Source organism: Marmota flaviventris, chromosome 14 (genome assembly GCF_047511675.1).
Source record: "Marmota flaviventris isolate mMarFla1 chromosome 14, mMarFla1.hap1, whole genome shotgun sequence".
NCBI classification, from domain to species: domain Eukaryota; kingdom Metazoa; phylum Chordata; class Mammalia; order Rodentia; family Sciuridae; genus Marmota; species Marmota flaviventris.
Window position 1 is genome coordinate 88,615,879 of NC_092511.1, and position 16,913 is coordinate 88,632,791.

At 52.5% G+C, this 16,913-nt stretch overlaps 1 protein-coding gene and 1 long non-coding RNA gene across 2 annotated transcripts in view; one reads left to right on the forward strand and one right to left on the reverse strand.

Moving 5' to 3' along the window:
- Window positions 1-182: 182 nt before the first annotated feature.
- On the forward strand, window positions 183-2,006 carry LOC117794584 (uncharacterized). Its single transcript, XR_004618471.2, has 2 exons — window positions 183-626; window positions 983-2,006. It is a non-coding gene; the product is annotated as an uncharacterized lncRNA (long non-coding RNA).
- An 8,284-nt stretch (window positions 2,007-10,290) lies between these two features.
- Window positions 10,291-16,913, reverse strand: part of C14H2orf92 (chromosome 14 C2orf92 homolog) — a 34,096-nt gene continuing 27,473 nt past the window's right edge. Inside the window, exons 5-7 of the mRNA XM_071601267.1 lie at window positions 14,873-14,986; window positions 12,123-12,273; window positions 10,291-10,630 (exon numbers count right to left, since the gene is read on the reverse strand). Of these exons, the coding sequence (XP_071457368.1) occupies window positions 10,498-10,630; window positions 12,123-12,273; window positions 14,873-14,986 (398 nt within the window). The 3' untranslated portion in view covers window positions 10,291-10,497. The remainder of the gene's footprint in view (window positions 10,631-12,122; window positions 12,274-14,872; window positions 14,987-16,913) is intronic.

The following is a 16,913-nucleotide window of genomic DNA, read 5'->3' on the forward strand; positions in this document are numbered from 1 at the left end:
TTTGGAAACTGCATGTCCCCACTTTCCCCTCCAAGGGGGCACAGACTGGGGGCCCATCCCTGGGGTGACTGATTGATTCCATGTGCAGACTAAAGCTGGGCGGAGGAGGACCCCACTGAGTCAGGCCACCCCCTAATGGTTCAGAGCTCCGCTGTGCGCCAGCCATCAGGACGGCAGTGACAGCCCATCCCCGCCCTCACATGGCTCCAAGACTGAGAGGGGACCGAAAGGAGAGCTGCGTCCACAGGGAGACTAGGGCTGGGATAGTGGCAGCCTGGGCACCATGTGTTCCCTGAGGAACCCCAACACAGCCCAGGGAGGGTCCCAAAGGAATCAGCCGCATGGTCAAGACCCAGAGATGGGGTGTCACCCCAGAGCCCAACAACTAGGCCGCACCCGCTGGTCACCTCCCACGGCGCCCACAGTCTCATCCTCATCCTCCTCTCACGGTGGCACCCACCCACCCTCAGACCAGACCAGGAGGCTACACCTCACATCCGCATCCTTAGGTGGGGCTCTCTCCCCACCCAGCAGCCGCCACCTGGGGGACCCTGGGGGCTGCCCTCGACCTGCTGTCAAGTCACCAGGGACCCTTCCCTCCATGGATCCTGCCTCTCACGGGGAAGGTGAGCTCACCCCGAGTCTACCTGAGGGATCCTCCCCTCCTCCCGGGTCTCCTTTCCGGGGGGCCCCTGCAGGCTCTCTGCCTAAATGCCTCCCCATTCAGGACGCCTCGTGGGGCTCACTGCCCCCCCAGACTGTGAGGAGCTTCCCTTTCCCCACAGACATCCTGAAACCCGGGGTGCAGAAAAGGTCTGTGTGCGCAATCGGGGTTCCTTTTCCTGGAGTCGTGAGAGAAGAAGCCAGGTGGGCCGAGAAGAGCAGAGATCCCAGTGTCAGAGTCGCATGAACTACGATGACAATGGCGCCCATTGTGTTACGTGAGCACTTGACAACAGATCGTCTGTTTTCCATTTTCCAGATGAGGCAAGAGGAGACCAGAGAGGCCAAGAACAGTGCCAGGCGCCCAGGCAGGACTGTCCCATGACCCACGCGGGACTGGCGCACACGGGAGAAAATGCTGGTTACAAAGTACCTCGAGTGGGGCCTCCCGGGCAACCGGAAGCCGAGCCTCCTTGGGCACCAAGGGCAGCAGTGTTTGGGCCCAGGGGCGGGGGCTCTGGGTGGGCCGGGGCTCCCAGACTCCGGGTTCAAGGACAGAAGAAGGTGACCGAGAAGGGGCTCTGCGACCCCTGGCCCAGCGGCCCTCAGCCCCCTTCCTGTGCCAGAGGCTGCATTTGAAACTGAAGAAGCAGCCGCAGGATGCGCGGGCCTTTGAGATCAGGCTGCAGATAATCTCCTTTGATCATTCGGAGGAAACCCTGAACGGGTGGAAACAGGGCTGGGAAAGTCGTGGGGCCTTCGCCCCTGTGGGGTCCGGGAAATGTTCATGCAAAGAGCCTCGGGAGCCGCCCAGGGCTGGCCCTCCACCCCCGGCTCTTGCCCACGCTGCCCCAGCCTGAATTCGCTCCAGCTGCCTGGCTCCTCGTCCTCCACCAGGTCCCTGCTTGAACGTGGCTTCCTCCAGGAAGCCTTCCGGTCCTCAAACTGGAGCATCTGGTTTGCCTGAAGTTGAGCAGGCCAGATTTAGCACCATCGGGAGGGGACACGGAGCCACTGCTGGAGAACATCTGGCAGGTGGCTGGGAGTGGAGGAGGGGGATCACAATGAGCCAAGTGCAGAAGGGTATCAGCCCCCTCCACCCAGGGGCCCTCCTGGGTTACCTCCCACATACTGTGGAGCTCAACTGCCTTCAGCCAGGGGTCAGACAGATGGCACCTTTTATCTCTTTCTTGTTCTTTCCTGGATCTGCCACTTATCACTGAGGGTCCTTGAGTAAGTTCCTAGACCTCTCTGTGCCTTTGTTTCCTCATTTAGAAAACGGAGATGATATGGTACATATGTGGTGGGGCTGTTATGAAAATTAAAACAAGCCTAGAACTAAATTGTGCTCCATTATTGCCACCACCATCACCACCGTCAATGGATTTTCCCAGTTTCTTCAGCCCCTGGGTGACGGCTGTCCAAGTGCAGCCGCCAGCTTCTCTTGCGCCCTCCAGAGGCATCTCTGAGTACTGCACGCTCCCAAGCGCAGCTCTGGAGGCTCAAAAAGTTGGAGATGATCATCCCCACCGTACTCCCAAATATAAATGAGCCCAAACAGTTTAATTCGGAGGAGCACTGATGAGTCACATCAAGTGCAAAGGCCTGGAACAGCACTGCGATGACTGTGAAATGGGGATGGTCTCCAGCAACTGGAGTGGCACATGGCCCATATTAGTTTTCAACAAATATTACATGGATGGTTGAAAACTCAGGGATGAGCTTCAGGAACAGCTTGTTCTGGGCTCAGATGACGGCCTCCTCCACCTGTTGATTAATGTTCAGGGGAGTTTTCTCCCTGTGCTCCAGGACAGGGACTCAGCTTCCAGTCTCCCTCAGTGAGCAAGAATCTCAGTATCCCCCCCCCAAAAGCTCAACACTGCTCATTGACTGAGAGCATTATACGACCATCCCCCAACAGGTCTCTGAAGCCAGTGGATGGGATACGGGACCGGCTTAGGGCCAGTCAGGGAGGAGGGGCTAGAGGGAGGGGAGAGGACGTTTCGCAAAATAATCAGAAGAGCTAAAAATTAAGTTATTCCTTTATATTGAGCACTACTAAGTACTGGTCCTGGCTAAGCATAGCAGTACCACCAAATAGGCTGGCCCTGTTTTATAGATACAGAAACTGAAGCCAAACTGAGGCTTGAGATTTCATATTAGTAGGTGGCAGAGCCCGAAATCTCCTGGCTCAAAGGGAGCCTCCATAGGGTTGGACTTTAAAATCCCCAGTGCTATGTGGTGGGATGAGGAGGCTGGACACCCAACCAGCTGAAGGCAGGGTGCCTTAGCCTAAAAGCAAATGGAAGAGGCAGGGGAAGCCACCTCTTTGATGGAGAAAGAAGAAATGGAAAAAGTTAGGCATGGTGGCGCGGGAGTATAATTCCGGCTACCTGGGAGGCTGCGACAGGAGGATTGCAAGCTGGAGGCCAACCTGGGCGATTTACTTAGATGCCATCTCAAAATAAAAAATAAAAAGGACTGAGGATGTGGCTCAGCAGTAGAGCATCCCAGGGCTCAATCCTCAGGCAGAGGCTAACTGTGCTGATTCTGATATGCTCCTGTAAAGGAAGACTGGGGCAGGGTTAGGAGGCCAAGGAGAGGGTGGGCTGCCTCTCAGAACAGGGTCCTTGGAGGCTGAGGATGCAGGAACCACCTATTGAGAGCTCACGGGAGGCTGGTACTTATGGTGTGCCTGCTATATGCCCGATGCCTGGCGGCCACATCTCATTCCCACCTCAGAACACCAGCAGCTGCTCTCCATCATGTCCCCAGCCCCCAGCCTAGAATAATGTCTGGCACACAGCAGGTGCTCAATTAATGTCTGCTGCTGAAAGAACCACCCAACAGCATTGTAAAGGGATGAATCATTATTAGACCCTTTGCCAAGATGAGGACGTGAAGCTCAGAGGCCAAGGCAGGGCCAGTGCTGGAGACCAGCAGGCCAGATCCCCAGGGGCCATGCCTGGCAATGCTTGGAACTGCAAGGCCCTGGGCAGACAGACAGACATCAGGACCGGTCATGCCACACCACTGTGCTCTCTTGGAGGCCTGCCTGGCCAAGCCAAGCTCTCACAGACTCTAACAGGGCCGCTCCCTCCTCTCCCTGTCATTTGCCTGTGAGATGGAGAAGGTCATTCCCACCTTCTCACCTGGAGGAGGTCCCCAGCCCTCCCTCCCCTGTCCTCCATCCTGCTACCTCATCCCTGCGTCCTGCATCCCCTCACAGCCCCTGCCCTCCTCCACTCAGACCCTCCACTTCCCTCTCACCCCACTCCCCTCCCCCACGGCTCCTCCAACCTGCCCCCGACCTCGCCCTCGCCCGCCCGTCCCTGCCCCTCACCTTATTCCCCTGACTCCGGGCCCCTTCCCACCAGGGGTCTTATAGTCCTGCAGGAAGTGCCTTCCCGCCTCCTTCCTGCCCACATGGGGCTGCAGCACGGGGACAGGGGCCCAGGGCTTCTCTGTGTGGCCTGTGCACCCTGGTCTGACGGTGTTGGGCTGGGGCTGGGGGCATCACACTGTCTGGTTGTGAGTAATGTGACATTGTGCGATACTTGGGGTGTGACACAAACACACCTGCATGTGGGGGGGGGCGGTTCATGTGTGTATCTGCATGTGTGAGCATCCGTGTGACGCAGTGGCCACACCTCTGCCTGTGTCCAGGTGGGGAAATGGAGGTGTGTGGCCTGAGTCTCTGTGTGACTGTAGTCACCTGGGGTGGAGTCCACATGTGGAGCATGTGGGCAGGAGGCCACACCCCTGGGAACTGCCCACAGGCATCACCCCAGGCAGTGGGCCCTCCTGGCTGGCTGTGCAGGGGTGTGGGGGGTCCCCAAGGGTCCCAAGAGGTCTGGGAACAAGACAGGAGTCTGGACTGTTCTCCAGGCCCCTGAGGAACCGGGCAAGGCCACCCTCTGTCCAGTACATGAGGCCACATGTGGCCACAGTAGGGCCAATGTCCAAGCCACTAACTGGTGGAAGCGCTTGTGCTGGGGGTGGGCAGACTTTCTCACTGGATGAAGAGCTGGAAAGAGCCCTGGGGCTCACTTGTCTTCTCCCTGTCCTGGCTGGTCCATGGCCCTCAGGACCCCGCTGGGCCCCTCGAGCCTCCCAGCCACTCTTCCCCTGAGCCATTCATTGAGCTCCCAAAGCCCCATCTGTGCACAGAGAAGTAGCCAGGGACCCTCATCAGCGGCCCCCAGGGAGCCGCAGACCTGCTGACCAGGACCACCAGGGTCCACGGCCAGCCAGGGTCTCCCCAACTCTGCCCACCCCCCTTGATTCCCTAATCATATCCCTTCCTCTTAGTGGCCTGGACCACTCAATCCTCAAGGTGAGGGAGTCAGAGAAGGACTTCCGGCCTCAGCGCAGGTCCACTGCCCTGCTCGGTGTTTCCCTGCCCAAAGGCCACAATCCTGGTTGCCTCCCCCACTGCTCTAGCCACGCCCCTGGGCTCGGACCCTCAGGCCACGCCTCTCCTGTGGGTTCTGGGCCAGGTCCCCCTTTGATTATGCCTGTTGGCTAAGGCCACATGCTTATATTCGTCACCTCCTCGCTCCATGGGCTCTGATCTTGTCCCATCCCAGCTCTTCCACCCCATCCCAGAGGGGCTGAGGCTCCTGAGCCCCCACAGACAAAGCCTTGGCTGAAATCCGTCTCTTCTGGTTGTTTTTAATCCTAGGATGTACAGTGCGTGCGCATGCGTGCTAGGGATCAAACCCAGGGCCTCGCTCACGCTGAGCACCTGTTCTACTGCAGAGCTGCTCTGAGCCCCTAGTGAGATATTCTTCCTGTGAAAGAGTGCAAAACCCTCCTGTGGATTTTTCTGGCCCATGAGCCAGTCCCTGGATCTGTCCCTTTGGCAAAGAGAATAAACCAAAGGCCATAGGACAACTGGGAGGGAAGCACAGAGCTCAAGACCCACCTGTAAAAATTCTGAAGACACAGGGGGCGGAGATTCTTACCAGTCCCGTTTCACAGTCCTGTTTGGCTGGTGCAAAAGCTGGTCTTGGAAGAGAGGGATCATCACAAACCCCATCAGGTGGCAGTGCCACCCCAGCTGGAGCTGTAGACGTGGCATCCTGAAGACCCGAATGCAAACCTGGACTGTGGCACAGGGTCAAGGACTGCATGCTCCCTCCTGCCCCTCCAAGCTGGGAAACTGATGGGGAAGACAGTTGGCTTTCGGCTGACAAGGACAAGAGTAATTCCTGCGTTGTCTCACTTCCAGGAGTCCACGGAGAGCTTGAGGACTCGCTGCTCACCAGCTGGTTGGTGACACTGACGCCATCTTACCAACTGAGTCTCGAGAGAAGAGTTAGCTGGCACCACACAAGGTTGGCAGGACAGTGACTGGCACGGGAAGGAAACTGAGCCCAAAGCAGGAAGATCGGCAGCCACGTTGTTGATACAGTCCTGGAGCTTATCGGGAGACCCGCAGAAGGCTGAGGCAGGAGGATTGCAAGTTGGAGGACAGCCCAGGCTACTTAGTGAGACTCTGTCTCAAAATAAATTTTAAAAAGGGATGGGGGTATAGCTCAGGGGTAAAAGTTCCTGGGTTCTGTCCCCAGTACTGCAAACTGAATGAATGAATGAACACCACTGATACAAAGGAGCCCAGTGATTGGTGGGTCTGGGTTTGCTCCTCCACTTCTCTTGCCAATAAGAACCAAGAAGATGATCCATTCTGAAGAAAATCCAGGGCAAGAACAGCCTCTGCAACACCAGATCCAGGGTGCAAGGACGCTCCCTGCCTCTTGAGTCATCTGACCGAGGGACCCAAGAACACTAGAAGAATCTATGGAAGAGAGAAGCCATTCAGACCCTCTAGCAAGCCAATCCTAGGGGTCGGCGGTGGCCAGGCTTCTCTAGACATCTCTTCTCCACTTGAAAAGCAGCTCCTGGCTATGACTGAGTCCTGGCAGGGACGGGACACCAAGTGACCGGCCACCCTAATACTCCACTCCACCTACATTGGGTGTTATCTGAGTCTCTAAATCATGGGGCACTCCACGTACAGGAACTACATCATGATGCTTCAGGACTTCAGAATGTGACAGTGCTCCCCTAAGGTGACATTGCCCAGGGAATTCTGAGCCAGCCTGGCCTGTGGAAGGACACAACAATGAAACCACCTGTGAGCATGTATCAGACGGTATCCCCGCGTCCATCAGCACGTGACCGTGCCTAAGAACAGGCTGAGGATGAACTTAACTGGCGGCTCAGACTCTCATCCTGCCTGCTCTCACGCTCCACTGCACGGTCCTGAATGTCATGGAGAAGTCCCCTGCACAATCACATAGGAGGAACACAGATGGGTCTGGATGACGAGTGACTCCACAAAGCACACGGGCGCCACCCAGAAGTGGACACCAGTCACACTACTGGCGCACTCGGGGGAGACTTGAGGGATGGTGAGTGAGGACATCCTAGTGGGACTGTCCAGCCTCAGAGCCACACCAGGGTCTGAGCTCAGCTAGAGGCATTTTGAGCTGGGGAATTACCTGCTGGGTGAGCTGCGCCCTTGGCCTCTCCACCCTGGGTGCCGGAGCACCTCTTCTCTGTAGCATGACTACAAAAAAAATGATGTCTTCAGACATGACCAACTGCCCCAAATTGAGACAGACTGCTCATAGTGGCTCTTGTCTGGCAAGCAGATGGGGACTTGGGAAAAAATAGGACTTCATGGAGAAGTCCCCTGCACCTTCACAGAGGAGGAACACAGTGGAAGAATGGGGACAAGATGACCTGGATATAAAAATGTGCAAAGTGTGAGAAGATTGGCTCACCAAGGGCTTGCTATGTGCCAGGAAGCCACAATCACAAAGCAGCAGCCCCAGGAGCCCTTCCCCAGCCATCACCCGGCCTCTGTCTATGCTGAAGTTACTGCTATGTCTTGAGTGTCCCAAAAGTTCGAATGTTGGAAGTTTGGTCCCCCGTGTGGCAGTATTGAAGGAGGGGAGGCTTTGTGGAAGTTGATTAGATTGTGGGAGCTCCACAAAGTCTGGACTTCATCAACAGATGAATGGATAAAGAAAACGTGATACATGATAGAATATTACTCAGCCATAAAGTATAGGGAGCCGTCCTGGATACAGACGCCTTTAAGTCTGATGCACCAGGTTCTGAACGATTATTGCCTTCAGTCTGGCATGGTAGTGCCAGGTCGCAGTAGCTTGGGCGTTACCCCAGGCGTGGCTCCAGGAGCAGGCGACACCTGCTGGGGCTGAGTTACACCACCTGTTCCTTTGTAATCCTACCCCTTTGCCCTTTTTGGGATAGAATATTCCGTGGAACAGCCTCCCCCAGTGGAACCCGGGTTCGAGGCTGCTCTCTTTCCTGCCTGCCTTGCCTCCTGTGGAGCTGGGTCAGAGGAGCCGTCACAGAATCCAGAGATAAAGGTCTTTCTCTGTCTCTGTGTGACTATTTTGTGCCAGCCCGGTTCACCTGGAGTGACTCTGATTGGTTTAGTCGTGTGTTGAGACAATAAAGAAGAATGGGATGGTGGCATCTGCATTAAATGGATGGAACTGGAGATTATTGTGCCAGGTGAGATAAGCCAATCCCAAAAAACCAAAGGCCGAATATTCTCTCTGCAGATACTAACACATAGTGGGGGTGGGTGGGGGGAAGAATAAAAGCTCATTGGATTAGACAAAGGGAGATGAAAGGAAGCCAGGGCAGTGGAAGTAGGAAAGACAGAGGAATGAGGGGACACCTTTTCTAGTTCATAGAGGAATACATGACCAGGGTTACGGCAGATCACGGACAACCACAGACGGAGTCCTAATCAGAGTAAGATATACTCCATGTAGGGCTGGGGATGTGGCTCAAGCGGTAATGCGCTCGCCTGGCGTGCACAGGGCGCTGGGTTCGATCCTCAGCATCACATAAAATGAAGATGTTGTGTCCACCAAAAACTAAAAATTAAAAAATTCTCTCTAAAACAAAAAAAAGATAGACTCCATGTACATACATGTCAACACAAACCTGTCATATCTAAAAAAAAAAAAAAAATCTTAAAAAGTAACCTATTGCTTAGGTGCTAGATTTTAATGCTAAAATAAAGTGTTCTACTTTGCCATAGAGGGAAAGTTTCCATTGAATCACTTGATGAAACCCACCCTAATTATTTGCTGCTCCTCGTCTCATTGCCGCATGAGGCCCAGCGGAGCTCTCTGTGTTGGCTGGAGGGACGGGCCTGCTCACCAAGGAGAAACGGGGTGCTGTTCTTTGAACACAACCAGGAGGGTAATCTAGGACCCAGAGGTCACTCGGAGACAGCCAGGAGTCCCATATCAAGGGTCCTTTTCAGTGCAAACTGCAGGAAACCAAAGCGAGATCCGCTAAGGAGGGACAGACATGGGTGGCTGGAACATTCCACCAGGAAATGAAACCCATGTGGCCAAGGCGCTAAGAGACCGAGTAAGTGAGGTGGGCAGGAGGAGGGGAAGCTGTGGCCAGTTACCCCTGCAGAGACTGTCACTGCTATTTTCTCTCTCGTCCCTTTTTTCCCCCCAGTTCCTTCTTTCAAGAACACTATAATGATCAATGTTCTACATCTCAGTGGAACCATGACCGGACTGACACCATGCTTCAGTGGCATAAGGCTCTAGGGACTTTGTGTCACCCACATGGCGGGGTGGAGTTTGGAATCTTCATTCATTAAAAAAGACAAAAAATGGATGTTGAACCGGGCGTGGTGGCGCATGCCGGTAATCCCAGCGGTTCAGGAGGCTGAGGCAGGAGGATCGTGAGTTCAAAGCCAGCCTCAGCAACTTAGTGAGGCCCTAAGCAACTCAGGGAGACCCTGCCTCTAAATGAAATATAAAAAGGGCTGGGGATGTGGCCCGGTGGTTAAGCGCTCCTGGGTTCAATCCCTGGTACCCAAAGGGGGAAAAATGGACGCTGATGGAGCAAAGTGTTAGACAGCACTGGATATTTTGGGTTCACCCTCCTTCCGACCCTGCTGTGCGCCCTGGGAGGTTGATGAACCGCACGCACAGTGACCTCCCGGCCTTCTAGCTTCCTGCTGGGCTTGGCCAGTGAAAGTCACTTGGGGGTCAAAGGGCAGGAGCAGCACCAGTGCCAGGGCTGAGCCCCCAGTCTCTTCCTATGGGGTGGCTAAGATTTGCCCGCGCTCTTTCACTGAAGGCGGCAGCCGTCAGAGGCTCCCTGGGGCGTCTCTTGCTGCTGTGTTCCTATCCTGAGGCTCAGAGCTCCCCTCTGTAGCTCACTCCAGGTTCTTCCCAAGTCTCTGTTGCTTTTCCCTCACTGTCCTGACCCTCATTACACTTCCAATAGCCCCATTTCCTTTTCCAAGCAGGAACTATAACCCCCCCCCCCAGGCATTGCCACACTCTTCTCCATTTCTTTGTATATTTCTATTTGAAAAGGGTAAAAGGGATTTGGTGGGGCCCTGTTCTCCTCCACGACTGTGAAGGCCCCAGACCTGGCTTCTCTGTGAGTACCCTGTTGTATTTTGATGTTGTCTACCTAATAGGTGCTCAATTAATCCCTCTGCAATGAATGACTGGACAAATCAATCCGTGCTTTATGAAATGAGTAAATCTCTCAACATTTGTCATTTTTTTTTTCCTCTGGGTAAATGTGCTAAGTCTCCTGCACTTGTCATAAGGCCATGTCACCAGAGGCAGCCCGGGGTGAGGAGGCCCTCTTTCTCGGTACATCCAAGGTCGGGAAGAGAAGGTAAACATTTCTGTAGAATACACCCCGCAGCCAGAAATGCAGTGGCCTCTCCATGGTGTCTGGATCCAGAATCTCCTCGCGGCACGGTTCTGAGTCCTGGTTTGGCTGGCCCCTTGACGTGGCTTAGGCACAGGAATCGGGCCTCAACTGTTTCTGTTTTTCTAAGATTTTTCTGATATCCGCTTCTGGGGACTTTTGCCACCACGTCTTTCCATTCATTATAAAAATGTTGTATGTCATATTGGCTGCAGGATGTCTAAAACAAAAGAACAACCACAACAAAATACACCACGCTGCTCACTGACTGTGCAGGGATTCCCACTGTCTGTTGCCTGGACGGGACAGAAGCCAGTGTTCCTGAGAGGCCAGGGTCCTGCTTCCTCTCAGCGCCGCTGGACATGTATAGGATTCCCAGGGCCCCATTTTGACATCTGCCACCCACAAGCAGTAACTCCTTTCTGTAGTTGGAGCCACCATCCTGGCTCATTTTGGTACCTCAAGGAATGGGGCGGGGGCGGGGGGGGGGGCAACAGCAGGTCTGATGAATGAGTCCTGGATAGAATTGCAGCAAGGGTCAGGCCTGTGCCCAGAAGCTCTTACATCCTCTACCTCTAACCTCCACCACGTTCAAGGTCGCCCCTTTGCTTGAGGGACCCACTCAGGTCTCAGAGGAGGATGTGAGGTGGTAGTGGTGTCCCGAGTAGGTTACCAGGCTCCAGGGCCCTGGCATGTAGGGAAAGCACTGCCCCCTTGTGGGGAAACTTAGATACTGATGGACCTATCCCTCATCACACATCCCCTGTTCTCTGGAGACAACCTGAACAAACAACAGTGAGGGGCCTTGAGGAGATGCTCTCCCCTCCATGCCCAGGAATGCACCTCTCCCTAGCTGCCGAGAGAGACTCATAATTTTGAAGGTAACTATGCACATGCAGTTATGCACATCTTGTAACCTATTTGCTTCCTAGTGCCTGTTCAAGTCTCCATGCTTGCTTGGGTCATTATCCAGGGACAGTCAGAATAACCACTGTTGGAGTCTTGCCTCCCAAGTCCAGTGCTGTACAGGTACCAACCCTCCACTTAGCGGATGGTGGGGAAGCCTATGGGAGGTTCCAGAAGTGAGTATTTAGCAACATTCTCACAACCAGTGCAGCTGTTCCAGGGTGAAAGAGCCGAATTCCATCTCTCCTCCAAGGCTCCATCTCCCCCACCCTCTTATAAACTGGACTTTGTGGGGTTTTTTTTTTTTTTCTTTTTTGGTACCAGGGATTGAACTCAGGGGCACTCAGCCACTGAGCCACGTCCCCAGCCCTATTTTGTATTTTATTTAGAGACAGGGTCTCACTGAGTTGCTTAGGGCCTTGCTTTTGCTGAGGTTGGCTTTGAACTCAGGATCGTCCAGCCTCAGCCTCCCAAGGCGCTGGGATTGCAGGTGTGCACCACCACACCCAGCTTGGACTTTGTCTTTCTTGTCTGCATCCACACTCCTAGCTCCCGATTGCCCAGTCTGTGTCTACACCATCTCCTCTTTCAGTAGCCCTCAATATGGAGTAGGTCTAGCAAGCACAGTCCCAGCCAGATGTCCCAGCGCCTGCGTGTGTACATCAGACTCACCCAGGCAGTGGCTAAACGCAGGAAGCCGGGGTTCTGTGTGCAAAACCAGGCTTCCCGCCCTCCTCCCAAATCTGGCACTGCAGGGAGCTCCAGGACAGCGTGGTCACACACCCCTGAGTTCACGGAGCACTCACAGAGGCTGTTTCCTCCTGATGTACGTGGCCAACATGAGCAGCAACAGCACGATGACCGCGAGGATCGCCACTGCTGCGAGGGCCGCAACGATGATGTTCTTCTGCAGGAAGTGCAGAAGTGGCCCGCACGGCAGGTTCCTGTCGCGAGCCTCTAAAGGAGAAGACAGGAGCAGAGTACACCAAGAGGGCAACCCACACCCAGGACCTGATCCGCAGGGACAACCTGGCAGCTCACCCAGAGCAGAAGTTAAAATACCAGCATGTCGGTCGCCAGGGCCAGAAATCCTGTCCGGGAAGGAGCTGGCTTTGTTTAGGGAAAGACACTTGCACATGATCTGGTGGTGAGATGAGGGGCTGAGGATATTGGTTGGCGAACAAAAAAGCAGCCAGAAATGAGGAGGTGAGAACAGAAGTGAGTTCCAAGGAGGAGAGGAGGCAGGAGCACTGCAGGAGGTGAAGTAGCCCTACTGCAAAGGCTTTTAAGAACACCTGAGGTTAGGGCTGAGAGGGAGCTCAGTGGTAGAGCACTTGCCTAGCATGAGCCAGGGCCTGGGTTCCATCCCCAGCACCATAAAAAAAAAAAAAAGTTTTTTTTAATATGGAGGCAGGAGCCGGGCACAGTGGTACATGCCTGTAATCCCAGCAACTCAGGAGGCTGAGGTAGGAGGATCACAGCTTCAAGGCCAGACTCAGCAACTAAGTGAGGGCATAAGCAACTCAGCAAGATGCATCTCTAAATAAAATACAAAAAAGGGCTGGGGATGTGACTCAGTGGTTAAGTGCCCCTGGGTTCAATCCCTGGTACCAAAAATAAATAAATAAATAAAAAGGGAGGAAAATATTCAGTTTGAAGCTTTTCACAGGGCAGGGCTGAAACCTACTCTCTGCAGCCCTCTCCTCCCTGCGCTGCCAGCTTCTGGAAACTGCTCCATACACAACCTGCCTTGTAAGTACACAGTGGGGAGGTTCGTTCCTTAGTCAACTTGAGGCAGACACAATGCCAAAGACAGGAGGTGGTCCTGAGCTCCTGGGACCTGCTCGGGTCTAAGAGAAATGCTGAGGGTGGATCTGGACCACCATCAAGCCTCCGAGTGTGGGTTCAGGGGAACTCGGCCATCTTAGCCAGATCTCCAGGGAAGGAGGTCCCTCTGACAGCAGGGACTTCTGGAGCGTCTGGCACCTAATTTGTAATGTGGCCGAAAAAGAAAGAAGAATCAGGGAAATGGGCCATAGAAGTACCAGGACAAGAATCAGCTGGTGCAGTGTGGACAGATGCTGAGTGCCATGGTGGGGGGATGTGGGCAGGAGTGTGCTGGCCTCGGCTTTCCTGGGTTACATGGAGAAAACTGGCACATCCAGAACCTTCACCTCTGCTCGGTCAGGAGGCAGCAGATGAGCCACTCTAAGGGCTCTCTGGGAATCGTTCAGCATCGATTTATTTTTTCTGGTACCAGCGATTGAACTCAGGGTCACTCAATCACTGAGCTCCATCTCCAGCCCTACTTTGTGTTTTCTTTAGAGACAGGGTCTCACTGAGTTGCTTAGCACCTCACTGTTGCTGAGGCTGGCTTTGAACTCTCGATCCTCCTGCCTCAGCCTCCCGAGCTGCTGGGATTATAGGTGTGTGCCACTGCGCCCGGCCAGCATTCAATTTCTTTTTTTTTTTTTTAATTTTTTATTGTTGGCTGTTCAAAACATTACATAGTTCTTGATATATCATATTTCACAATTTGATTCAAGTGGGTTATGAGCTCCCATTTTTACCCCATATACAGATTGCAGAATCACATCAGTTGCACATCCATTGATTTACATATTGCCATACTAGTGTCTGTTGTATTCTGCTGCCTTTCCTATCCTCTACTATCCCCCCTCCCCTCCCCTCCCCTCCCCTCTTCTCTCTCTGCCCCCTCTACTGACATTCGTTTGTCCCCCTTGTATTATTTTTCCCCTTCCCCTCACTTCCTCTTGTATGTACTTTTGTATAACTCTGAGGGTCTCCTTCCATTTCCATGCATTTTCCCTTCTCTCTCCCTTTCCCTCCCACCTCTCATCCCTGTTTAATGTTAATCTTCTTCTCATGCTCTTCGACCCTACTCTGTTCTTAGTTACTCTCCTTATATCAAAGAAGACATTTGGCATTTGTTTTTTAGGGATTGGCTAGCTTCACTTAGCATAATCTGCTCTAATGCCATCCATTTCCCTGTAAATTCTATGATTTCAGCATTCAATTTCTAAGAGACAAAGGGACACTGGGCATAATTCTGATAGAGAACAGCTGTGTGCAGGGGCAAGTCTCTCCCCACTCTGAACAGGCCTGAGCTCAGCTGCTTCAGGAGGGAGGAAGGAGCCAGGTATTTTAGGGACAAGGCCAACCTGTGCCCCTCAATCCCTCCTGCATTTCAGATAGCCTCAGAGCTCGGCAGGGGCAGGGGCTCAGAAGACCATGTCCATGCTCTGAATAGAAACAAAATAAAAGTGACCTCTTTATAAAAGGGTGGCCAAATTCCTAGAGTTCATTTAATTCTTAGTTGTGTTAGTTTTTCATTTTTCCTGCAGAGCTGGGATGGAACCCAGGGCCTCAGGCATCCCAGGAAAGCACTCTATCTATCAGGGACCTACATCCCCCAGCCCTAATTTCTAGTCTTAACTTGCAGGAGAATGAAAAATGAGCTGACATCTATTCAGGTAAACTAATAGAGTCTTCTGCACTCGAGGAACTACTTAGCTTAGGCTGTATGGATTATTACCTTGACTAACTGTTCCATGAAGACTCTCCTTATCTACAGTAGTCAGTGACAGCTCAGTGACAGCTCTGTGGAACAGAGAGGCTTGTTTATCCTTCTTCTTTCCTGCAATGAGATCTACAAAAGACAAAGGATGATAAGTAGCTGGATCTGTAATGTCCTTAGGGTGGCGCTCTTGGGAGGTGTTGGAACCTTTAAGAGGCGGGGCTTAGTGGGAGGTCTTTAGGTCACTGGGGACTGTGAGACCCCAGCCCCCTCCTTGTTCTCTCTCTTGCTTCCTAGACATGAGGTGAGCAGTTGGGTCCACCAGGCACTCCTGCCACAATGTGCTGCCTTGCTACGGGCCCAAAATAATAGGGCCAATCGATCACAGGCTGGAATCTTCCAAACTGTGAGCCAAACTGAAACTTTTTCTTTACATTGATTAACTCAGGTATTTCATTATAGTGACAGAAAGCCAAAAACATTTGTGTTCACCTACAACCAACCTTGGCCAGTGACTCATTCTGTTTGGATGATGAAAATAGCTTCTTCTAAGAGTCCAAGTGAGGAGTTTGGATTTTGAAGAAGAGTCTAAATATACTACAGATCAATGTTTTGGTTTAATTTTTTTAATCTAACAAACTCCCAGATAACTTGCCCTTGACCAAGGACATGGTTCTCAGGGGATTGTGCACCCAAATCACTGGGAGGGCTTTACTTCAGAGTTTCTGACTCCATAGTTCTTTGGTGAGAACATGCATATCTCACATACCCAGAGAGGTACCTCTGCTGATTGGGACCACACCGAGAGGTAGGACCTCGTAAAGACCCTCCAGCCACTCCCTAAGCCTCTTGGAGTCTATCTCCATCTCCACTTACATCAAATAGAAATAATAAGACCTGCCTCACAGATATCATGAGGTCTATGAAAATAATTAAACCACAAAGTACTGTACAAAATGTTTTCCAAATTGCAAGGAGAAAATGGGAAAATGAACCACACTGAAATATTTATCAGTAGAGGGAGTGCAGAATGGTTGAGGAGTAAGAAGACGGGCTTAAAGTGAGAAATCCGTGCATCCTAGCTCTGCCACTGGCTGTCTCTGACTCATCTGTATGAGACCCAGGAAAGAGCCCGAGCGCATTCAGCTTGGAGGATGGGGAGGCCAGGAGAGCTGGGCTTTGCCAGATGCAGGAATATCCTGGAAAGAGGCTGAGAGGGCTTCTGAGAAGTTCCACAGAACAAACCAGAACCAAAGGGTGGGAGCTCTGGGGAAATCTGTGTGGACTCTTCAGCCTTTGAGAAGTACACACACCAAAAAAGGAATGGAAGAAGCCAAGAAGCAATGACTCCGATCCTACAGAAGACTTCAGGCCAGCCTGGAGCCCCAGCTCAGGTGGGAGACTCCGAGAGGCGGAGCGGCAGTTGTGGGTGAGTTTGGTAAATCTCCCTTGGCCTAGTTCTCCAAGGAATCAAGGATTTTCACTCTGTGACTAAGCATACTATGTGTGTGATAACAGCCCCATGAAGTTCTGATTAGTTCTGGGAAAAAGAGAGGAATTTGTTCCGTATTCAGTTTGGCTTAGAAAAGAGAGCAAACTCCCAGTTTAATATGATTCATAATTACTTGGCTTTGAAAAGGCCAACTTGTCAAATCAGAGTCAAGCAAAGAGTCACAGACAGAACACCCTGGGTAACAGGCGTCAGGCCACAAAGAGATTGTGCTTGCCTTGCCCTTTCACAGAGCAATACAAAAAATAGGCTTAGGTGGGGGTGGGGGTGCACCCTGTAATCCCAGCTACTCAAGAGATTGAGGCAGGAGGATCACAAGTTCAAGGCCAGCCTGGATAACTAAGAAACCCCCTGTTCTCAACATTTACAAAAAAATTTAAAGGATTGGGGATGTACCTCAGAGGGACAGCTTGCCTAACATGTGTAAGGCCCTGGGTTTAGTCTTCAGCAGAGAAAAAAAAAAATACCAGAGATCTGCCTGGCTTTTATTTTCCCAAAATTCTATGCAGATAAAACCAAATCACTTTTTAAATACCTTCAATTTTAACC